The sequence below is a fragment of the Paramisgurnus dabryanus genome, chromosome 7 (genome assembly GCF_030506205.2).
Source record: "Paramisgurnus dabryanus chromosome 7, PD_genome_1.1, whole genome shotgun sequence".
NCBI classification, from domain to species: Eukaryota; Metazoa; Chordata; class Actinopteri; order Cypriniformes; family Cobitidae; genus Paramisgurnus; species Paramisgurnus dabryanus.
Genome location: NC_133343.1, coordinates 29902941 through 29927125, shown reverse-complemented (window position 1 = coordinate 29927125; position 24185 = coordinate 29902941). Strand labels below are relative to the sequence as shown.

The window sequence follows — 24185 nt, the reverse complement described above, 5'->3', positions numbered from 1 at the left end:
TGCAATATTATTACTACTAAAATGTTTTGTAAATATAACAAACTACATTCTTAGACGTTTTCAAGATATATCGTTTTTCGTGATAGATTAAAGTGTCATAACTTTACCTACATTTAACACACTGTAGTCTTATTTTAGTCTTATATTATCTCTGGTCACTGTTTGTGTGTAAACATCTCAGTTGTCCTTTACTCATACAGGTGAGCTTTATTTTCAGTAAATTATACCTTAAACACGGATATTCGAGTGAGTTCTCTGTGTATATTTGTCATTGCATGTTTAAGTAGATGAAAGCTTCGCCCCACACATGCCCTCTGGGCGCTGGCAAACATCCACTGTAGCGCATTATAGCTGCTTTTTATTTGATCTTTCTCTCATTTTTTCTTTACGTCTCCTTTCTGAATAACTCTGAGTGCTGTTCTCTGTGTGAAAGACAGCCGCTTTAAGATGCTTTTGATGTCTGATTTACCACGGTATTCCAGACGAGGGCTGCTTTGAAACCAGCGAAGGATTTCATATACAAAAACAGAGAAAGCTACATCATAAACGCCTCATGAAACATCATCCACTGGTCCAAAAGCATCTGTTAAACACAGGGATGGACACACAGGTTATACACAGTACAGAAAGCTGGCTTTTTGGTTTACACAAAACACCCTAGGATGTATAAAACACTAGATGCTGTGAAAAACTGTGCCAGACAACTTATTTCATCTCTATTAAACACATGATGGTGTTTGGATGTGATCCATCTTTAGCTGCATATACAAGATAAACATTAGTGTATTACTTATCTCACAAACCCCTAACCAGAACATCACAAACTAGAGATTGCACCATGCTTACCACACATACCATTCCAGAATTGTGTAAAGATTATGGATATATACAATTATAGTGGACCAGATTATTTTATTGGGCCATGAGGTGACGGAATTTTGGCCAAAATGGGTCAGAGGACACAGAAACTCTAAAATGTCAACACTACACTTACTGATACTGCTGGGTTTCCATCACACTGATTTTATGGGCATTTCGAAGTATCACATAAGAAACATGTGATGGAAATGCCAAATCTCAAAAATTTAAAATGACGCTCGCTTGAGAAGTTTTTGACTTATGCAAAAAAGAGTAAATGTGGATAATGGTAGATGGAAATGCATTTGCTAAATAAATTCTAAAGTAGTGAACATTAAACCCACGTGACTGATCATCTAGCTGTTTCAGCTGTCATTGTCTTTATCATATATGGAGCTCGACGTCGTCTTAATGCCCTTGCTGTTAGTGCCTGCATCAAAAACTCTGCATTCCTTCTTCCGTGCACAGCATTCAGTTTAGCAATTACAACCTGCACTGCTAGTTAATTTATAACTTACCAAATTGTAACTAAATGCAGCCCTGTCTCTATTTTCTAAGCATGCCTTGTTTTATTTACTCTTGGTTACTAGGTTACCAATACCACCGACATTCGCTCGAACTTGATGGAAACGCACCCAATTCGTATTTGTTTGTTGTTCTTTTTTTGCAAATTTTCAAAAGATTTGCTTAATGTTTCAATGGACACTTAGCTACTGTATGCATGTGTCAGTTTTAATTTGAGCTGCTGGAACATGTGACTAAGACATTATTTCATCTGCAGTCACATTAGGCTATATTTACACAACAGCAATAAGATAAAAACCATAAATGTTTTTCCTTTCGCTTTTTAAAAAAAATGTAACATCCACGACAACAAAAATGCTGTATTCACGGTTAGTTTACATATAGAGAAACCCATCATCAAAAGTTTGCATTTTCAGGACCCCAAAACTGTCAATGAACAACCAAACCACATTAAAAACCTTCTCGTTTATGGTTGAAAACATTGTGTAAGGGCCCCTTAGTCTTGATGTGTGTTTAAAGATGCCACCCAAATGGTTGCTAAACCGATGCTAAATTGTTGCAAAAGATTAATAAAAGGCTTAAAGATCAATGTTGAAATTTGGTTAAAATAAAGGTTCAAAATAAAATAAAATAGTTTCTTCAACATTGATTCAACCTTGTCATTGATGTTGATTTTTATTGTCATACCTGTAGTTGTGGTGTGAACTCCGCTATTCTCTTTAATATAAAATGATGATATATTTTTATCATTATAATGTGAACTGCATTATCAGGGTGATCACACTATTATTAATTAATTTAAATTTTTGTATGTTTGGACAAATACAAAAGCATCCAATATTAGAGATGAACAAATCTTTACAATATTGAAACTTCTGTAAAGTATTGCTGGTAACAGAGTTCAATATGATTATATTAAAATCAGATATAATCACAGTCAAAACTTTCATTCATCTGTAAATGATGGATAACCTCTGTGGGGGAAAAGATCTTTTTAATAGCACATTTATTCATGAAAGAAATCCAGATGGAAGTAATAACAGTAAACTCATTTGCACTCTTTGTGTGGATAAATGTCATTATCAAAGCTATCTTATAATTGAAACATATGCTACAGCATATCAAAAGCAAACTATAAAAATATTAAGCTAAAGAAATGTCTTAATGGGAGTAAATGAATGTTAAACATGTTTAATTAATTTCTTTGGTCATTAAAATGAACTTATGAATTGAATATTTGATGAATAGTCTGTGAAGTCATTTAAAGGGCACATAATATGCCCATTTTTAAAAGATGAAATATAAGTCTCAGGTGTGTCTGTGAAGTTTCAGCTGAAAATCATTTATTAAAGCATGTTCAAAATGACTCAATTTGGGTGGGAGTAAAAATGCAATTTTTGTGTGTACCTTTAAATGCAAATGAGCTTCGCTCCCTTATCAATAGAGATACTTTGGATAAAATTGATCTGATTTCGCAAAGAAAAAAAAATAGCAGACAGTGTCCAACTCACTAAAGGCAGAATAATGCAAGACTGTGGGCGGGGCTTTATCAGTGTGACATCACATTGCTAAGAGAATCAAAACAGCATGTCTAATGAGAATGTTTTGATTAAATTGGGATTAAAAAAGAAGGGGTTTTTATTTTTTTCATTGTAGGGTGGTTGTGTTCACACACTGCCAACACACATTTATGTCAAACACCTTGTTAAAGTGGATTTTGTATAATAGGTGCCCTTTAATGCTGTCGTTGTTGAATGTACTGTACTTTCCGATGTTTGTTGAAGCACATTTGTGCCAATTCCATATCTATAATTTCTAAGATGTTTTTCCACTTTTGGTTGCCTCTTAAAATTCCTGAAGTCTTTTTGAAAACATGGGCATTGTTTTAGATCCAAGCTTTCTCTTTCCATTCACTTTTGGAACACTGGGCACTAAAAAAAAGAGTCTGTGTTTATTTTCACATGTCTGTCATTCATGTTTCTTGTGTTAAGAGTCACTTTTGCTAATCTGTAAAATATTCCCACTGAGCAACACCGGACTGGAAAAAAACCATTAATAATCATTCAACATATTTGAGGGACAGAATTTTCTGCAGGACAGCGGCTCTGATGGCTCATGGGTTTGTGCTGACGTCAAATTTATAATGACCACAATTCGTTTTTGCCTGAGCAATAAAGCAATATTTTTACAATTCATTTATCATATTTTTGGCATATGCAATTCATGGTAATATTCATAAAATTAAATGTTTAATTTGAAGGACATTTTTGTTTACTTTTGCACAATAATATCAATCTAGGTCCAAATCTAAAGGAAACCAGTTAAGAAACACTAATTGTAGGAAATACCAGTTTAACCAGTCCAATTTATCACTTCATAGTTGAACCGATATTCTCCCAAAGAAGTCTGCTCTCATTAATGTTTATAACCCGACCACAATATCAATAGCACAGATAAAAATAAAGGAATAGAAAGATTACAGTAAGACGCGGCTCAGAGCTCCGAACGTCTCGTTCCTTTGAAATGTCAAGATGAAGGAGGAAGTAAAACTCATTTAAAAACTCCTAACTAGAACACACCAATACAAACATTCGGCTGCACTTTCACCCTGCAGGTATATTAAATAAATCAAGTCTCTCTCTGCAGTTCTCTCTGCATACTGGCATTTAACCAGATGGATTATGAACGTTTCATGCAAAGGTATACCTGAGCCTACTCCAGCAAAAAATCCCTAAAATAAGAGCGGTCCTCATCATCTGTGAATTTATGCTGCGTGTTACGCTTCCCCCTACATTTTCTAATCTCGACTGACAGCAGGCGAACAAATTAAAAGCATTTTTTATTTTAAAGTAAGTTTATTTTCGAGTTAAACCGGAAACACGCCTGGTTAGTCCGAACCAAAGCGTCTTGTGGCCTCGCCGATTAGCCAACGTAATTATAAAACTGTTAAAAGATGTCAGCGTGTTTAGCTACAGCCTGCCAAAAGCAGTCTGAAGGAGGACCGGGTTGAGACCAGCTGCGAGGATGCCATTTTCACTTGGCACTTTTAATTTGAAGTTTACTCTGCGTCGTAACCACGTCTGGAAAAACAAACAGTTTATCTCATTTTCACTGCGGGTCAGAGGTTCAGGCAAACGCTGCTAAATGAAATGGCTGCAAAGAAATGAAACTGCGAGGGGTTTTTATGCCGTAAGTCCCTGCGGTTTGAAATAATTGCAAACACGCTGCCTACAGTTACTAGAGTCCTGCAGTTACAGTAACCTGCCTGCCGTTTAATTGTAAAACACTGATGCTAACTAGCAGCCCTGGAGTTTCGTATCTGAGTGAAATCTGAGCAGAAGACTAAAGGAAAAATGTGATAAAATCTGGGGATTTTCCTCAAACAGAATGAAGTAATATACATGCTAGACGTCCCGCCTCTAAATCTGCAGTCAATTAAAGCAACTAAATGATTACAAATCAAGCACACACACACACACACCAACGCACACAGATTGAGTCAATTAACTAGTCATGGGTTTACCAGCCCTGGGCTCTTTATCCTCAGGCCATATGACTAGCAGACTTTAACCCAAAGAAAAAATCTCTTTAACATCTCAGATGTTTTACCAAGTTGAAGCAAATAAAGACTTTCGCTAAATCTCACGTCACCTGTAGAGATCTCAACAATTTCTCACACTGTGCTCAGATTTGCAAAGGAAATCGAAAGTTGACGCTAAAGTCAGAAATATAAAAGAGCAAATGATCTGAGCAATAAAACTGTCTGTCACCCAAACACACATACTAATTAAATTTATCCCTGAATTAAATCCATAATGTCTGTCGTTCCGGTGACGCTCTTCCACTCAAAATTCCTAAATGCTTCCCACCTTTCTCAGAATGACGGAAACAAAATCAAATTGCTTTTCCAACATGGAGACGCTGTGATAAACACAGACGTCAGTTCCTCTGCCATATTTTCTTTATGGTGTATGTGATTACCAAGTGCAACCCACACGGCCCTCCAATCTCTCACATAAACACACAGAGAGAGAGAGAGAGAGAGAGAGAGAGAGAGAGAGAGAGAGAGAGAGAGAGAGAGAGAGAGAGGAGAGAGAGAGAGAGAGAGAGAGAGAGAGAGAGAGAGAGAGAGAGAGAGAGAGAGAGAGAGAGACTTTATGTCTTTGTGTCAAACATTAGATCTCTGTGTTTGCTTTGGGATACATTATCTCAACTACAACAACACAATACATCAGTGCGCACACACACACACGCACACACACTACCTCTGATATTTCACCCTGAATCATAAAGACACAAATGTAACAATTGCTGACATATATCATGTGTCACAATAATGTGAAGGTTGGATGCTGATATGATGGGGGGGGGGCTCAATGGAAGGGGTCTTCTCTCTAAACAAGTTATTCAATTTTGATGAAATATTACAAGGACAAACGATTTTTTTGGGAAAAATAAATGTAACACAAGGTCATTTTTATTGTTAAAATGAATTGCTGGCAAAAACAAGTAAGATATTAGGAGAATAAATCTCAATTGTGATTTTCCTTTCCTAACATTTCGAAAGTGTTAAAAAATTCTGTAGAAATGACAATATTACTGTCAGCTGTTTGCCAGTAACTTACTGTAGATTTATATTTATGTTATCTACTGGCAACAGTTTGTTCAAAGATTAATAAATATTAAACATTTATCTTTACAGAATAAAACAGCCTCATGCAAAGCGTGGGAACCAAAAAACAGAAAAAGATTGACGAGGATTTTTGTTTCCCGGGATGCTTAACAAAAGGCTGTTATTTTAGTTTTATTCTGTAAAGATAAAAATGTGTTAATGTTTAATGTTCATTTGTTGCCAGTAAATAACATCAATTTAAATCTACAGTACGTTACTGTAAACAGCTTTAAAACTACAATTGTACAACTAAAATGTACAGTGTAGAAATATTTTTTTTACCATGAGATGTTGAAGTAAAGCTGACGGGGTCAGAGGTTGACAGACATCACACTCTCCGGCTAAACCCTGCACATATCTTCCTGTTAGTTTCAGTGGAAATATTTAGTGTTGCGATGGTTCACACTTACTGTACCACTCACTTATAAACTAAAACTGCCCTTCATGTCTGTGCACCCTGGACCAAATGCTTGAAAAATTCATTAGTTATTTACACATTTGATCTCAAATTTGAGGAGGACTTGACTTCAGGCCGAAGCTCGCACACAAACATTATTTAATATCCATTCTGATAATGATGTAGTCAGCTAAAATTGCATTAAATAATAAAATATTAATGATATTTTCTCACAGATAACTTCACTTGAGTTTTACTGAACTGGTGTCAGTGTGATTTGTTAGTCAGTGTATGAATGAAGTTCTCACAGGTGTATAACAGAGTAAACACAGGTGAAGTTCAGCGCATTAATGTTATACTTTTCAAACCAAAATGTCCTAGTAAAAAATATATAGAAAAGTGAGCCCAGTATGGTCTTGAAAATAAATGCCACTCATTTTGGTCTTTTGTATCTCATGGCTTGACATTCAGACATTCGTAGGTGTCGAAAGGCTTTTTGGGTCCACAGTGCATGAATGTGTATTTCTCGCATGTGTTTGAGAAGAGTCGAGGGTTGTTTTAAAGCCGTCGGGTTTAACGCTGTTTGTTCAAGACGAACCATAGGAACCTCAGACAACTGCTTGTGTTTGTCCAACCTCTCGCTCAATACAGCTGTGCTACATTCCTCGCTGTACTCCTGTACTGTTTATTTATCTCATGTCCTCCAGTTTAACACACAATCTGATACTTTCAAACTGAAGATAACCATTACAAACGGCGCGATTCTCATGAATTCTGCTGTAGATCATTTATTGAGATTTACAAACTGTTTTGAAATGTCTTGACACATGACAGTAAAACCTCATTCCCACAGCACTTTGGTCGCAGAAAATGTCCGTAAAATTGTCAGAGAGGCTTCTGTGTGAACACAAACATGTCCTGTAAATGATCTGGGATCGATCCGTAAAGAGGACTTACAGAAGTAACAGAAACAGGAGCGTGCCGTAGTGAGGACGTGCGTGTCATCGCATCAAAAAGTTCAGCTCTTTGATACAAACGCAGATTTACATTCATGATGAGAAATGTCTGCAAACTGGACTGAAGCTGAGATCACGCATCATGCGCTCCTTATGATCTTATTATAAACTAAAATGCATGCGTGTGGTTTTTCAAGAAAAATATCACGGATAATTAGCAAACTTAAAAAACCTACAAAGTGCAGAACTTTAAATCCGTCAGGTTTCTTTACGGGATCTTTACGGTATGTGTGAGAATGCATGCACAGATTCTGGAATATCATTGGCAGTGGGAATGAACCAAAATTCAACTGATCCAGGACAAATCCCAGATGCATTTTCCATGCAAAGGGCTTAATAAAAATGAGCGGTGTAAATGTGACAATATTGCATCATTATTTTCATCACAATGACTCAGTTATAAAAATGCAACCATAAAATCAAGATTAAGCAGAGATATTTAAGAGTAGTGCCTCAAATCTCACAGGGATAAGATTGTTGGTCACAGTTTAGTTCATTCTGCAAGACCTGCGGTAGATTCGCAGTCTTTAGCTTCTCATCCACGGCTCGTTCTGAACTGGCGGTCTCAGGTGAATTGGCCTTCGCATCGCCCTGTCAAACCGGAGGATAATCAGGGCTGAAACAATATCACACACTTCCAGGCCTTGTCAAAGTTTCCTGTGCTTATAGCTCGTAAAACTTCAACCAAATGTGTTTTTGTTGCCCTGCCCGTGCACCTTCTCTCTCTCTCTCTCTCTCTCTCTCTCTCTCTCTCTCTCTCTCTCTCTCTCTCTCTCTCTCTCTCTCTCTCTCTCTTTCTCTTTCTCTCTCTCGTCTTATTTCCTGAGCAAATAGTTTGATGAGTGTCTATTTCACACGGTCATGCTATGTTAAAAGATCACTGCAAACTCCCAAAATAGCTGTTCGCACAAAACCACACCATAACCCTTTGAGTTAACACGGAAATGTACACTATTTACTGCATTGCAAATACATAATGCACATTGGCAGTGCATGTTATTCTAATAAATGAAAAAAAAAAACATGCTGTCATTAGTTTCCATTTATATTTATATTCTTTAGTCGGTGTGGTTATTGTATTATGTAAACAACACATATATAGATATTTTGATATTGCTCTTAGAATATCCTGTTTGACTTAATGATGTGACATAAGTATCTGTGCCGTTATCAGGTGGGAAGCAAGCTATTCACAATATAACACAGCATTCGTTCGAAGTCATAAAACATTTTGCATTCATAACTTCAGATAAAAAGGTTTTCAGAGACTAAAACTTTGTGGGTCTCTGTTGAAAGCCGCAGATGAATAAGGTCACAGTAGCGTCCTCTAAAAATAATCAGCTAACGCTTTCATTGTATTTATGTAACACTTCCTTTAAAAAACCCCTCAGTGAGCCTGTAGATCACCTCCAAAGAAACAAGACCGGTTAGTCAATGAGAAATTACCAAAAATAGACTTATTATGTGTTCAAAGGTTAACGTGAAATCACACCTGACTTTATTTACTTCCTTAATACACATCCCTGCATTATTAATCTGCCCATACTTGTCTGTAATCTTTCTTTCAGCAAAATGTAATAACCTGTTATGATCACATCAAGCTCCTCCCCTTCAACCGTTCATCCAAATGTATTCAGATAATGTAATGTATAATATAAAAATGCTGCGTTGAATAATAAAATGTTCATTGTTGAATGATGTGTTTCTTTGTGCAGATATCATCTTTGTTTAAATCACATTTGCTGACATAACACAAGAAACGAAACGAAATCCGTCTCATCTGGCCCTGAACCGTGGTCTTGGTTCACACAGGAAATTAACTGTATACATCTGACCAATATAAACAACATCCACACAGATCCGCAACGACTAAAATCAGTCAATCCACATGTATCAGAAATACAAAGGTGCTGTCTGTGCATCAGGGCTTCAAACCTTCTCTTAACCAACCAACAGAGCAAAACTGGAAACCGCACACACGTGGGTGACGATGAAACTGTGCGAACTCTGCGATGCCATCCTGTTTGGTTAGCTGCCACAAACATATTTCCTATTTCAAACTTATACAAGAAGCCATTTTATGACGGGATATAAAACAATCGCTCTCTGACTGAACATGCAGACATTTTTCTTTTTTTTATAGATCTGTTTTTTTACAATTAACATTAACCCTAACCCTTGCTATAGATTATATTTTTATAATCAAAATACAAGCTAATAAAATAAAATCAAGTCTGCTACAGTTTGTTTTATTTAATTTCACTCTGAATTAGCCGTCATGTTTTTGGTCCGTTAAAAGGCTAAAAGTGTTACTTTTTTATTTCCAATTCATGCACTTTAAAATCCATTAAAACAGTAAAACCAGGATGAAACGACATTTTAAAGCTAAATTTTATTGTAAGAGTTCTCATGTGCCTTTTCTGTTCACAATGTTTGAGTTACGTCAAGCGGACTAGAATAATAAACTTCTGGCTCTCAAAGTGAAGGTCCAAATGTGCTGTGCTATACATCTGGTCGTTTTCAGGTCTCTAAACCACATTGACTGACATTATCGACCACCTGAACAATAATGTTGATCGCCGAATCTACAACCCCCACCTCATTCATGCAGACGAAATGCGACGTCGCCAACATGCGCGTGCGTTACGGGGGTGCAGCTACTGCTGAACCCACCACATCCTGAACGGGGGAGGCCAGGTGGACCCGAGCAGGATGGCATACCGCTGTTTTAGTAAGGTGCTGATGGGTAGGAAACACCGGCCCCACATCAAGAACTGACAGGTTCTCATCAAAGGGAATATAATGTCATTTTTAAGCCTGGCCTTACTTTCGTCTCAACACTTTGAGGTCACATTCGATATGATTCTTAATTTACCTCTAATGCCGTCATAAGGATACATTTTTGGATTTGTTAGAAAATAGGACAATATTTTGGCAGAGAAACAACTATTTAAAAATTTGCAATCTGAAAGAAAATCAATACACTGAGAAAGTTGTCCAGATGATTACAGATAAATAATTTGTTAACTATTTACAGCAGGAAATTTTCAAAATATCTTCATGGCACATGATCTTTACTCAATAAAAGTTGAAAAATGGCACAAAAAAATCTATAATTTTGACCCATACAATGTGTTGTTGGCTATTCAGTCCTTCCAGAAAAATTCTGCGTTTTTTATTGTTGCAGGGAAAAATCCTTGATCTTGCGGCAAGTTTTCTTAAAAAATGCAATGAAATATGCGGGATATTTATGCCGCAAAAATTGCGGAAACTTGCAAAAAGTGTTTTCAGCTTTTGCATCTTTTCAATGATGTTCACGCCACACAATCACGTCACTTCATAACGTTCCCATGGCAACAGGGGACATGGCTGCGCTTGTGTGAGGTAAATGCAACATTTTTCAGTTTTTTGCTAAGATATATGTGATTTTTACAAAAATGTGGGAATTATGAAATAATGCAAGCCCTGCATATTTTGCGCACGAAAGTCTGCAATTTATGCTGTGAAAGTGCGGCGTATTTGAAAAAATGCGTCCCCGCATAAATATGGCTAATTATGCGTTACATTATGTGATCGCATAATCATGTTTTTCTGGAGGGAATGGCTATTGCTACAAAAATACCCGGGCTCCTTAAAACCGTTTTGTGGTTCAGGGTCGCATATGTGATAAATGCATATACATGTTGCTATTGTGTACAGTTTCGTTCATTTCTACATTTAAAGGGATAGTGCACCCAACAATGACAATTCTGTCATCATTTTCATTCTCATGTTGTAAATCTGTATGAATTTCTTTTCTGATGAACACAAACAAAGATATTTTAATAAATGATGTTAAGCACACAGTTGATTGTAACCATTGTATGAAATTTTTGCGGCAACATGTCACATATTTCTGTTTACGTGTCACTGTCACGTATTTTTTACTCAACTGTTTTGTTCTATTTTCACTGACGCTTCAGTTTAGGGTTAGATTTGGTGTTTGCGTTAGGATGTCACTTTAAGTATTGGTTTATGATTTATTTTTTATATTTTATGATTTTTAAACCATTGTCGTCTGGCATTAGGGTTAGAGTTGGGTTTGGGTAAGGATGTCATTTTATGTAAATCTAACACTAAACCAAAACGACATTGGTAAGAAAATAGGACAAAACAGTTGAGTAACCAATACATGACAATGACACGTAAATAAAAATCCGTGACATGTTCACGCAAAAAGGTGGAAAAAAAGTGTCAGTGTCACGGAAAAAACTCACAAATTTATGTGATTTCGTGATACTGGGTTAGTGCTTACCATCATTTATTAAAATATCTTTTGTGTTCATCACAATAAAAAACATTGTTTGTAAAAACATGATTGAGTAAATGATGACAGAAGTTTTATTTTTGGGTGGACTATCCTTTTAAGAAAACATAACATACAAATTTTGGCATATTTACTTCTATTTATTAAGCAAAAGCTTTTATCCAAATTGACTCGAAAATGCAATTCTTATGAATGTGTTCCTCTAGCCAGATCAGTTTTCTTATAACACCTGTTTAACTTCTGAATATGTTTTGGTATTACAGAAAGAATTGGTCTCATTAATTATGCCCTTTGATCATATGCTTTTTTATATTAAATTTGACCATTACTTACTTTCTTGGAAATATATCTCAATGAAATGTAAAAGTGCTCACAAATACTGTAAGTCATTTAACACCTTTTAAAATATATTATTAGTAACATAGATTAGGAAAGTACACAGGGTTGATTTCATGTTGACTTTTTAAAATATCAAACCACAGCAGGACTTCTCTGCGATGATCTTTACAACACCTACGATCACATATTTTTGTCAGTTTAATGCTGGTCATATCAGACAGTGTCCCAGGCTATTTACAGATCAGACATCATTATTATTTACCAGCTACACAACTGAATCAGTTTCTATTCAGCACGCAGCCATTCAGAGGATTGAACCTCCATCTCTCTCTCTCTCTCTCTCTGTCTCTCTCTCTCTCTCTCTCTCTCTCTCTCTGTCTCTCTCTCTCTCTCTTTCTCTCTGTCTCTCTCTCTCTCTCTCTCTCTCTCTCTGCCAAGGCCAATTAGCGCGCTGCTGCGCCTGCACCCCCACAGCTACTGACAGCATTTCACAAAACTGCAGCAACATTCACTACATTACTGCTGGAGAATATGATCGCGCTGCAGAATTTTTTCATCTCAGGGTGGGAAAAAAATACTAGATAAAGAGCAAAATGGTCACCCAATATCCTCAGCTGTTTCAGTGTGTAAGAAAATAAATGTACAGCCATTATTAGCATTCAGCGATATTACATTTTCTAAGTGGGTGACCGTATTTTTTTTAAAGGCCAATCTGGAGAGCAAGATCACAGAAACAGTGTTACTACCACAATGATATACACCCGCAGAAAAACGTTTCAATGGTCCCTTTTTTAGTTTTTCTAGATTTACTATTTATATTTTTTTTCATTCTGTCAAACTACTAATGACAACATTTCTGCCAAATTCTTAATAAAAATGCTGTTTTTATTTACTGAAAAGTAAAATGGGAAAAACAAGGTCAACATAACAAAAAAGACGCAGTGTTTTCAGATCTTCAATACTGCAAAGAAACCCTGCATTTTTTGAAAAACATCTTTCATGGGTCTTGTCCAACCCTGTATCACGAAATTACGTACATAGTCACATAATTTTGTGTGTGTTTTCCGTGACACTGACACGTTTTTCCGCCTTTACGTATTTGTTACTCAACTGTTTTGTCATATTTTCAAACCATTGACACTTCGGTTTAGGGTTAGATTTGGTGTTTGCGTAAGGATATGACTTTAAATATTGGTTTATACCTTTTATTTTCATTATTTATTTTTGATCATTTTTTATTTTTAAACCATTGTCACCTGGAATTAGGCTTAGAGTTGGGTTTGGGTAAAGATGTTATTTTATGTAAATCTAACCCTAAACCAAAGCGACAATGGTTTGAAAATAGGACAAAACAGTTGAGTAACAAATAGGTGGAAAAACTTGTCAGTATCACGGAAAACACACGAAATTATGTGACTATAGGTAGTTAATTTCATGATAATGGGTTGTCTTGTCATGCTCTATGTCTGTTCCATTTGCTGTTGGTTGACTTTATGTCACTCCCGAGGTTTGCTTTTGTTGAAATTCAACAAACACTGGACTGAAATGTTCACAATACATGTAGAAATGATGATTAAAGTCAAAACTGCAGTGGTTCTTACTCTTTTCCGCATTATTATAGTGTTATTACAGTGTTATAACACACAATTACTGATATGAATTTAAATTAACAATAACATGAAGCGTATGGTTTACAACAGATTGTGAATGTAATGAATATTTATCAGGTAAGCAGTTTTATACTGTAAAGACTTTCATATCTCACAGTAGGTTTGTGATTCAGTTCTCTGGTTCTGACTCGTTCAGTGCTGAATGGATCTGAAAAGGTCTCACTCACCGCAGAGACATTTTAAAGTGATACATGTGCACCGTCACTATGACTCCATCTACATTTAATAACATATGTCACACCAACATCAGACAGATCTGAACTCTTTCATCATTTTACATCTTGACCTGACACTGACACATGTGCTGTCCAAGCTCTGAGACAGTCATCATACATTTGACATACTCTTATGACATCAGCGTTCAAGCTGGCATGAAAAAAACCTCCAGCAGGATCTGAGAATAAAATAACATCTGACCTTTTGAGAAAATCTGCCTGATGACATAACATGATGTGCAATCTTAGATATTTTATTTACATTTAATATTTAATTATATTTTATAAACCTAAAGCTTTCAATGGATTTTGATTAAAAATTATATATACATTGTATATATATATTAGGGCTGTCAAGAGATTAATTGCGATTAATCGCATCCAAAATAAAAGTTTGTGTATAATAAAACATAATGTGTGTGTACTGTGCATAATTATTATTTATATATAAAAACACACACAATCATGTATATATTTAAGAAAAATGTATAATATTTATATATAAAATATTTATATTTATATATAATATAAATTATATAAATGTTTATACATAAGGAATAATTGACGACGGGCCATTGAATTATAAGAAAATAATGCACACCCAAGGTGTAATGCGGCATGACGTGAAGCGGAGTGTGCATTATTTTCAAATAATTCAAATGACCGGAGTCAATTATTCCTCCACGGTTACCACAAACATTGCTCTGGTGCCTATTTTAAGACATTTGACAAGTTAGGTGTGCGGTTATCAGAAATTAATGCATACCAATAACGATTAACCGATTAATCTTTTGACAGCCCTAATATATTGATCTATTTATATAGCTATATATGCTTACATTGCATTAATGTATACATTTATTCAGTATGTGTGTTCCCTGGGTTCGAACCTATGACCTTTTGCAGTGGTAACACATTGCTCAACCACTGAGTTATACAGGAGCACAAACTCAAACTAAAAATGTATGCATATGCAAATTTCAAGCATTTACCCATTAGAAAGATTGCTTTACTGTACATTAGACCCTGGACGTCTCTTTACACAAAATTAACTCAGTCGTGTAGAAAACACAGCTCAGCTGGGCTGACATCTCATTTTATCACGAAACTCCATTATAGTTGAGTCAAGGGAAAAGGACAATTTTCACACAGTACACTGTAAAATAATTACCATCTGCATTTGCTTTATGCAATCTGGTTCTTTTTTCGTATTGCACGGACTGTAATTTATTTTTGGTTTTCTCTAATGTGCTAATCTGAACAAGTGTGGCATATTGCTGGTTAATATTTGACATTAGGTAAACAATATATATATATATACACTTTTACGCTAAAGGAAATCCTGACTGTACATGCTGAATTTAACAACACCTGCTGGTTCTTATCCAATCATATGCTCCAAAGACCAGGCCTTAAGACATCATGCATTAAATCATTTTCACGTATACACATGCGTACCCACACAAACGTAGTTTAAAACGTAGTCTATTTTATAAACACAGCGTGCACAAAAATAATAAGTGCAATTTTCTTCTTGGAAAATCTCTAATTTCCAGTGCATATACTGTGAATGCCTCACTGGTGCATTTTAGTTTAAAGTATTATTTAAGCTAAAGACAGTTGTACTCTTACATGTACCACTCTGCACCCATTTCCAGTAATTGCTAGGCCTCCAAGTTATTTTTAGACAGTTTAAGCAGTGATGAGAGAGAGAGAGAGAGAGAGAGAGAGAGAGAGAGAGAGAGAGACAAAATCATAAGTTTAAAGCTGAAACTCTCTATAAAAATGAATCAAGCCTTTCTGCAGTCTCATAACTGGTAATATGTAACAGCCCCACAATTACAGGGATCTGATAAACTATGTGTCTGCCACTTAATGCCTCAAGTATCTTTTTCTTTGATGTAGAGACGAAAGTCAGATTTAGTTTTATAGGCCTGTGGATGTCTGGACATCTTTACTAATCTTTCTCATCTCAAATTCTTCTGAACTATAACTGCTAATCTTATATCGCAGCACGAGTATTTTATCTTACAGCGACCGCATATGTCAAAATAGGTTAAGTTCGATTAAAAACGATTGGACATTTTGTTTTAATATTACATAACTACCTGTATCTACCTGTATATGCATCCATCACGGCATTAATTTGGATTATTTTGAAAATGAACAGGCATGCATTGAAAATCAAACTTTGTTTGACATCGAGCGCTAAAGATTTACTTCATCTAAAAGTCAAAAGTGGTATGGTTGAATTTAAAACTCATATATGAGTCACGTTGAGCATGCAAACTCTTTTAATACAGAAATGTTGAAAAAGACGGGAAAGAGGTCCATCATCTCTTAACCTATCCAACTTCAATTTTAAACGCTGTAAATGAGCCCGGGGCAATGCGCAAGCCGTAATGCATTCGACAAATATTCTCTGGGTGAAACATGCATTTATGAAGAGATGCCCTTTAGAAGAGAAATGCACAGAGCGTATGCTTAACAAACAATACACCCACTCATGAAAAACCAGAGATACAGACTTAGTGTGCTAAAGTGAGAATGAGTCACAGCTCAAGTGAAACTTCTGCATGAAGACATGAGAGAAGATTGTACAAGCCTTAATCCTGCACATTTCCATTAAAACTCTTACATGCTAAAGAACTGAAGCACCAATGAGTAACCACTAGCGTAACGCTTGTGTTTGATTTGGGGGTATGGATGTGTCAGGTCTGCTGCAAGGCAATATGATGGCACTGGTTAATGTATTATCGATTGTCAGGTTGTGACAGCTGTAAAGTTGGTTCCCTATTCTAAAGTGACTTGTTCTTAACTACTTACAACACCAGGCATCTGCCCCAACACATGGTTCATATTATTCAAAACCAACGTAATTTGGAAACTGTATTTTTACAAGGTATTTTAAAAGGCAGACAAAAAAGGCAAACGTCTGAAGAGCATATACTTTATCTTCAGTCTTAAATGTGCAAAAATACAATTTTACTATGTCTGAAGCAGTACTATACTATATGCAAGTTTTTTATATCTGAATCAGGCAAAATGCAAAGCTAAACTGCGCAAAATGTGCACATTGAGTGCGTCTATATACACAAAATAAGCGGATAACTATCAAAAATCTGCTTATTATAGCAACCTGTTTATTTGAAAATCAATAAATGCAGAAAACAGCAGACTTTTGTGTTACTTTGCGCTTCTGCATGTGACGTTTATCTTTCACACGTCGCGCACATTAACAAAACTGCGAGAAAGCCAGTTAAGGTGTTTACATGCAACGCGAAATGCATCCAACGCAAATGCATGCAACGTGAATGAGCAAAAAACTACCTGTGCCGAATGTTTTTGCTTAAGCCATTTATGGGCTTTCCCCAATAAAAGAAAACCGTTTTACACGTTTACATGACCCCACCCGTTATCAGTTTTTTTAGCATAATTGGTCTAAGACTGTGCATGTAAATGCACTCCATACAGAACTGTATCCCACAATGCATTGCACTCAACCTGACATTTCCAGTGTGACCATTTTTGTGACATATTATTTGATCAAAAAAATTTTTACACATAATTTAATTCAAAATGTCATGATGAAAATCACTCATTGAACGAAATGGTTTATCTTTGCATACTGTTTCATATACTATTTTAGTATTTAGTGTGCACTATTGCATTTCTGTGTCTCGCCTGACTTATTCATTTCGGCATGATCTTGGACTACATACTGACATCTATAGGTGTGGAAGCAACACCACATGAAGGACTTTATTGTTTAGTAAAAAGACACCATTCAAAGGGCTACTGAGATAAAATAGCATGAGGTTTAGTTATCTAATAATACATGATGTTAACCGATAGTACGAATGCTCAGCTGGTAATAAATCAAACATCACTGAGCACTTAAACCAAGGTTCCTGCTATGGGAGGAGGAACTGGGTGTAATGTGTCTACTAAAAGGATGGTTACACAATATGAAGTATTTCGATATCGTTCACTCATTCATTCATTTAGCCGTTGTACTGAACATTGAAAATAAATGACTTCCAGTCTACCTCTAGTATGACAAATGCAATGCACAGCCACAAGCATACAGTATGTAGTGTGTTTGTATGTTAGCAGCAGGAAATGATATTCACTTATCACGGATGGCCTAGTTTTCTGAACAATTTCCGGTTCGCGCCGTACCACTGTAAACCGCCGCGCGTTTTTACGTGAACTCTCAGACGTTACATATTAATGCGAGACCTCCATACGTGACCTTCAATCGGGGCCTCTCAAGAATGTTGGAGAATACTGCATTATTAAGGCTGGGGCACATAAAGAGGGCCATTGTGGCAGGAGAGCACAGGCTTTCCCCCTAAAATTTTGTTTCATAATGTCCACTTGCAAAGGATCATTTTTCAACGTATGGAGTTGGCTTGGATTACTCTGCTCTCCATTTGCCGGCTGATCTTTTCCATATGCTCTGAGCCACAAGCTTAACTCTGTGACAACCTTCTATAAACAGCCATCAGCAAATTATGAGTTACTCGCTGTCAGGATAGCTGACTTTAAAAGCTATGTCAAAAGCATCGCAGATCTTCACCAAAATGTTTTTCTCTGTGATTGTGGGTTTAAAAATGATCTATATTTTAGGAGTATAAAGTTGTGGAACATATACTGTAGTTTTACAATAATGGCTTTGTAATTCTTAGTTCTAATTGGATCTTGGAGATTATAGCATAATGATATGAGTCTAATAATATAATTTATGTGGTCCTAAAACAGGATTGGTGCTCAAATAAGCATTAAGCTTTACAAATAGTTACCAAACACGTACTATTTGATTACTGCTGTACTCTGGCAATGGCACAAAAACTGAACACTGCACTTTTGTGACCAATAGCACAACAAATGGAATAAACTAAACCACATAAAAACAAACAAGCAAACATAAAATAGTAGCTATCACAAGCCAATACTTAATTCCATATTTTACAGTAAACCATCAATTAATGTCTCAACAAAGCCATAGGGTTCACAATTTCAGCAGGCTTACTATTTTAATTCACAGTATCACACTCTTAGATAGACGCGTAAACTTTATTAGAAATATCGCACCCGCGTCTGATGTTATTCTGGACAGAATATTTCTTAATGCAAGCAGTATTTTAAGTCAGTATCTCACGCATAACGACCCGTTACATTGTAGTCCCACTATAGCGAACCGCAGCATCATTTCAACTTTGCACAAACCACAAATGCGTATTGTGCAGGTTTAATAGTTATTGTTGTAGGTAAATGCATTACGCGCTGTCGTTTGCTCTATAACCACTAACTAATTAGCCTTTGGTTTAATTCCAGACAGCCCGCCGACAGCACAAAAGCACTTGCTCGTGCAGTCCTGTTCATTGCACTGCCAGAAAACAACACCGCGAGTTTCACTAATAAATAATTAACGCGCCTAAAAGAATTAATGAACTGGTCGTTACTCCTAACACGTGGAATTGTCAATACGTCACAGAGGGATGCAGTTGTATAAACAAAGAAAAGAAAAAGACTGCGTTACAATTCTCACACATCCATGCGTCCGTTTTGTTGCACTGCTCTTATATTTCGCGTACAGTATTACGAGCGCGCGCACCATCTTCCCTCGGGAATAAAGGTTTGCGGTGTGTTTTAATAGACTTAACTCTGCTCAACCTGATGTTTTTCAAGTGCATTGTCACATTTAACTAAATCCATGATCTCGAGGCACTGCCGACAGCAACGAGATGCAAGTGCATCATTCTCAAAACACCGAACTAAGTTTCGAGTTGTTGTCCATCACCATCAGCACCATGTGATGTCCTGTTCGGGGATGCACGACCAAGGTTTCACAAGATCCAACACTCAAAACTAAAACACTACCCACTGGCATCCTACATATAGCATCATCTGCATATTGCAATGCATTAAACTACACAAAAATGAATGATGCAGGTTGCTCTTCTAGGAAAGTAAGCTGACGCGTAAAGAAGCATGGTGTACTTAATTACCTTGTTGCAGTGGTAATAGTCCAGGGAGGAGAGGCTGGTGTCGGTGGGTAAAGTACACGAGCCCACGCTTGAAGGAGGTGCCGGGTAAAATCTCACATCCATCGCCCGTTCCGCTAGACTGAAGGCATGGAGAGCAGCTCGCGCTTGTGTTCGGTCCTCTCTCTCTCTCTCTCTCTCTCTCTCTCTCTCTCTCTCTCTCTCTCTCTCTCTCTCTCTCTCTCTCTCTCTCACACACACTCTCTCTCTCACTCTCTCACTCACTCACTCTATTGTTAACCTAAACAAAAAGCAACAGAGCGAGTGAAAGAAAAAGGGGGTTGAGTCTCTCTACATGCGCTCCCTTCACATCCGTCCACGGGCTTCTGCTCCATAAAGAAATGCGTACAGGGATGCTGGGACGATATTTGGGGGATATTTTACGCGCGCCTATAGAGGGTTAAGCACGCTGTAAACATGTTAGGTAAATAAACATGTTAATTGGTTTCTGTACCTGAAACTGTAAATAATATGCATGTTGCAGTAAAATATATTAAAACCAATATTTTGACATGTGTTATTACAGTAGATTTACCTAATGGCAGATTTTAATGGTAAAAATAAAAAATACAGTACAACTTAACTCTAAGAGGTAAAGTACAAAGTAAACACTGTCTAGTTTGTAATTATATGGGAGTTGTCATGGATACATCCCAGTGTTTACAGAGATTCAGCACTGGTTTGAATGGTGAAGGTGACGTGTTTATCTGTTTGCCCAGTTGCGTCTCTCTCTCTCTCTCTCTCTCTCTCTCTCTCTCTCTCTCTCTCTCTCTCTCTCTCTCTCTCTCTCTTTCTCTCTCCCTCTGTGTGTGTGTGTGTTGTAGTCATGCGCTCCGCTCACTCACTCGGACTGTTGGTTTGATCCTTGACAAATTCCAGGCGACCTCTGGCGATGGTGAGAGGAATGAAAGACATCTGGGGTAACACCTCCAGTGGACCCAACATTAGATTGACGCGTAAAGCTGTAGATCTGAAACCACACATTGTTTTATAACGCACATAAATGGCGCCACTTATCTCTGACAGATCTCAGTGACACACGTGTTGTGATTGGCCTATACAGTCACAGGAATTTTAGCCCATTATAAACAAACGCGGACCCTGTCCATCATTTTACGCGTTTGGTTAACTACCCAAATATGGTGCTTTATAACCACTTAGTAAGCTATATAGAATTTATTTAAAAATTAAAACCATGCAACATGTGTACATTTATAATAATAATAATAATAATAATATATTTTTTAATCAAACACATTACAGTAAATAAGAAAGCTTTGTGATGTTTGTTTGTATTGGAGAGCGTTTATATGGTTTCCTACACACAGTCTGTGTCACTTCATAAACTTACTTTCACAAAGACACCGAAGCTACGTCCGAAAGCTCTACTTCTGAGGCAGCATTCCAAGGCAGGAAGGCATCAAAACACTTCCGAATCCAATGTTTGGTTTACTTCCTGTCTCCTGAGATACCTTCATCCTCTTGTCCCACAATTCTATGCGTGGGCGTACGTTGAAAATGTGATTGGTTGAGCCTGGGCTGAGTTCAAAAAATAAAATGGCGGCCAAGAAAGCAGCTGGAGCACAAATTTAGTGTAAATAAAGTTTTATTTGTAACTTTTTACACCTTTTGATTGCATTTGTAGTGAGAAATTTGTATTGTTGTTTTCAAATATGGGATTAGTTATCGCAAAAGTGCTCTCTGTTTTTATTTCAAACAGAATTCCATTATGCTGCCTATGAAGGCTGTCCGAATGGGATTCCCAGAGCTGCCTTCATGCCTCCGAAGTCATTGCCTCATGAGGCAGAGAGGCAACAAGTCAACTGCCTATAAAGCTTTCGATCGTAGCCCGAGTCTTTAAAGAGCCGCTTATGGCAATAACAGTAACCTGCGCGATCTCACAGACGATTTTGAGGCAAAGTTTTCAGTTTTATTCCTTTGGAGGCCCGCATGCACCCTCGAGGTGAATTGTCGGATTGGCGATGGCTCTCTGCCGTTGTAAGCGGATTTGACAGATAATGTTAAGCCAATAGTCCACAGTTACTTATCAATGATAAACGCATGATGTTCACTCAAAGACATTGATTTATTGATTTGAGCGTTTATTTTACTCGCATTGTGCCATTTCTACACTAGAGGGCACACATCTTATTTCATGAAATCATTGTGAAAGCTAGTTTTTAAATTTGACTTTTTTGTTTGTTTGTCTGTTTGTTTTATAATGTGATGTTATGGGTAATGCTGTCTGTCTGTCTGTCTTTTTGTCTAAATTTAATTTGTAAACAGTTTTACAACAACACCAAAAGTTATGTTGATGTGGCATGCTTAAAGGTTCAACAAATAATTGATCTGATGTGAGATGTTTGCATTTGTTTTCACATCTTAACATAACAAAAGGTGCATCCCTTAAACTAGAGAGAGAGAGAGAGAGAGAGAGAGACTGGCAACTGCACTTTGTTGCTGTTTGCACTTTGTGGCAAATGAAAATAATGTACAGTACCCTACGAATGGACCACTAATTCAACCACAAAGCTGCTTGTGTTTTCTCTAGGCTACATAACCAGTAGATGGGCATAAGTGATGTGTGTGTTTATTCATGCTTATAGGCATATAAAGAAGATTGTGCATTTGTTTATTTGTTTGTGTGTGTGTGTGCATGGCGAAGCTTTGTGAGTGAGCTGTCATTGTCATCGCAGTAGGACACTTGTTGTCTCTCCATGACCGTGTGCGTGTCAACACGCTTATTGTACCGCATGCAGTGTGTTTGAGAGTGCTGGGTCCTGGGGTGGGAACTTGTTTAATAACAGCCACAGATGGAGAACTCAACAGGCATGTGGAGTAGATGCTTGTAACATTTCGGGGAGAAAGAGAGAACATATGCGTTCATGCATTTATGTGCATGCACATGCATGTTTTATGTGTGTATTTAAGGGTTAACAAGCGCTGGGATTCCATTGCATCACAACATTGGAATGTGTAGTGCCTCCCTTTCCAGCATCCTCTTGTGTTCAACAAAGAGCACAGGGACAAAGTGCTTGTGCAAAGATTTGTTTATTATGAAGGTGCCACCAAGTCCACATCAAAAAACATTATTATTTATGTTAATATATTCTATTGTGCATAGAAAAAGTCAAGCTTATTTTTATAACAAATAAGATATTTTTTGCATTTTTTACATTTATGCATTCTTGCAGACATCCAATTATCCAATGCAGCTCACAATACAGTGCATGACAATGTATACATTTTTATCAGTTTGTGTGTTCCCTGGGTTTGTTTTGCACTGCTGTAGCTATTCAGGAGCACTTATGCAGATTATCCTCACCTCTCATTGCTGTAATACAAAAATAAATGATTGGTTTATTATATAAATTGTAAAGTTTTTACATCTTGGCAGTACACCTTTAATTTATGCTGCTGCTTAAAATCAAACATGTGTCATTATTTTGTGTAGCAGATGTTGAGATGGCAAAAGCAAATTAATGGAATTGATTTTCTGTATGCAAACTATAACTTTATTTCTTCTTAATTGAAATGTGACCTGTGCGTGTTTTCATGAGAATCACCGCACTCAACCATTTAACAAAGGAAACGACATTTTATCTTTTTATGGTTTCCATGAAAACAAACTGATGTGGGTCACAAAAACTGTGGAGAATAATTGAAACAGCGATCACTGCACTTTTTACAGTAAATGAATTGCGCATGAACTAGCATGACACAAATTTGGCACGTTCACATCTGACTCAATATGAATGTAAAGAGACTGTATGTGTTGTTTTATAATGAGCACAGGCCAATAAATAAGAGGTTACACAAGTGTTATTAAATGTCAAAATGATTACTGTGTCAGCAAACGGCTGGCTTATTCGAGCTGAACACGTCGCGTTGAGCTCTCGTCACAATCCACCTCCTTATACAAAAGAATCTTCTCTTATTATAAACTTGTGTCTAAACCTTTTCTTTACATCTATTGTATTTATATTCAGATCAATATAGATAACTGCAGTTTTCCTCACAATAAGTGAGAACATTTATAGAAAATAGGTGTAATTTTTATCTCTCACATACATTATGTTTGAAACATATTTATTAAATAGGGCTTGGCTGTTTCGCTCCAATCCTGCATAGTTTTTA

General features: G+C 36.7%; 1 protein-coding gene across 7 annotated transcripts in view; it reads right to left on the bottom strand.

The window, feature by feature from the left end:
- tox2 (TOX high mobility group box family member 2) overlaps nucleotides 1-20242 on the bottom strand; it is a 120058-nt gene extending 99816 nt beyond the window's left edge. For 2 of the 7 annotated variants that reach the window (XM_065272421.2, XM_065272423.2), the window contains exon 1: nucleotides 20013-20242. In XM_065272421.2, the coding sequence (XP_065128493.1) occupies nucleotides 20013-20114 (102 nt within the window). In that variant the 5' untranslated portion in view covers nucleotides 20115-20242. The remainder of the gene's footprint in view (nucleotides 1-20012) is intronic. The other 5 variants (XM_065272422.2, XM_065272427.2, XM_065272426.2 and 2 more) reach the window with 4 other exon arrangements.
- Between the last annotated feature and the right edge of the window lie 3943 nt (nucleotides 20243-24185).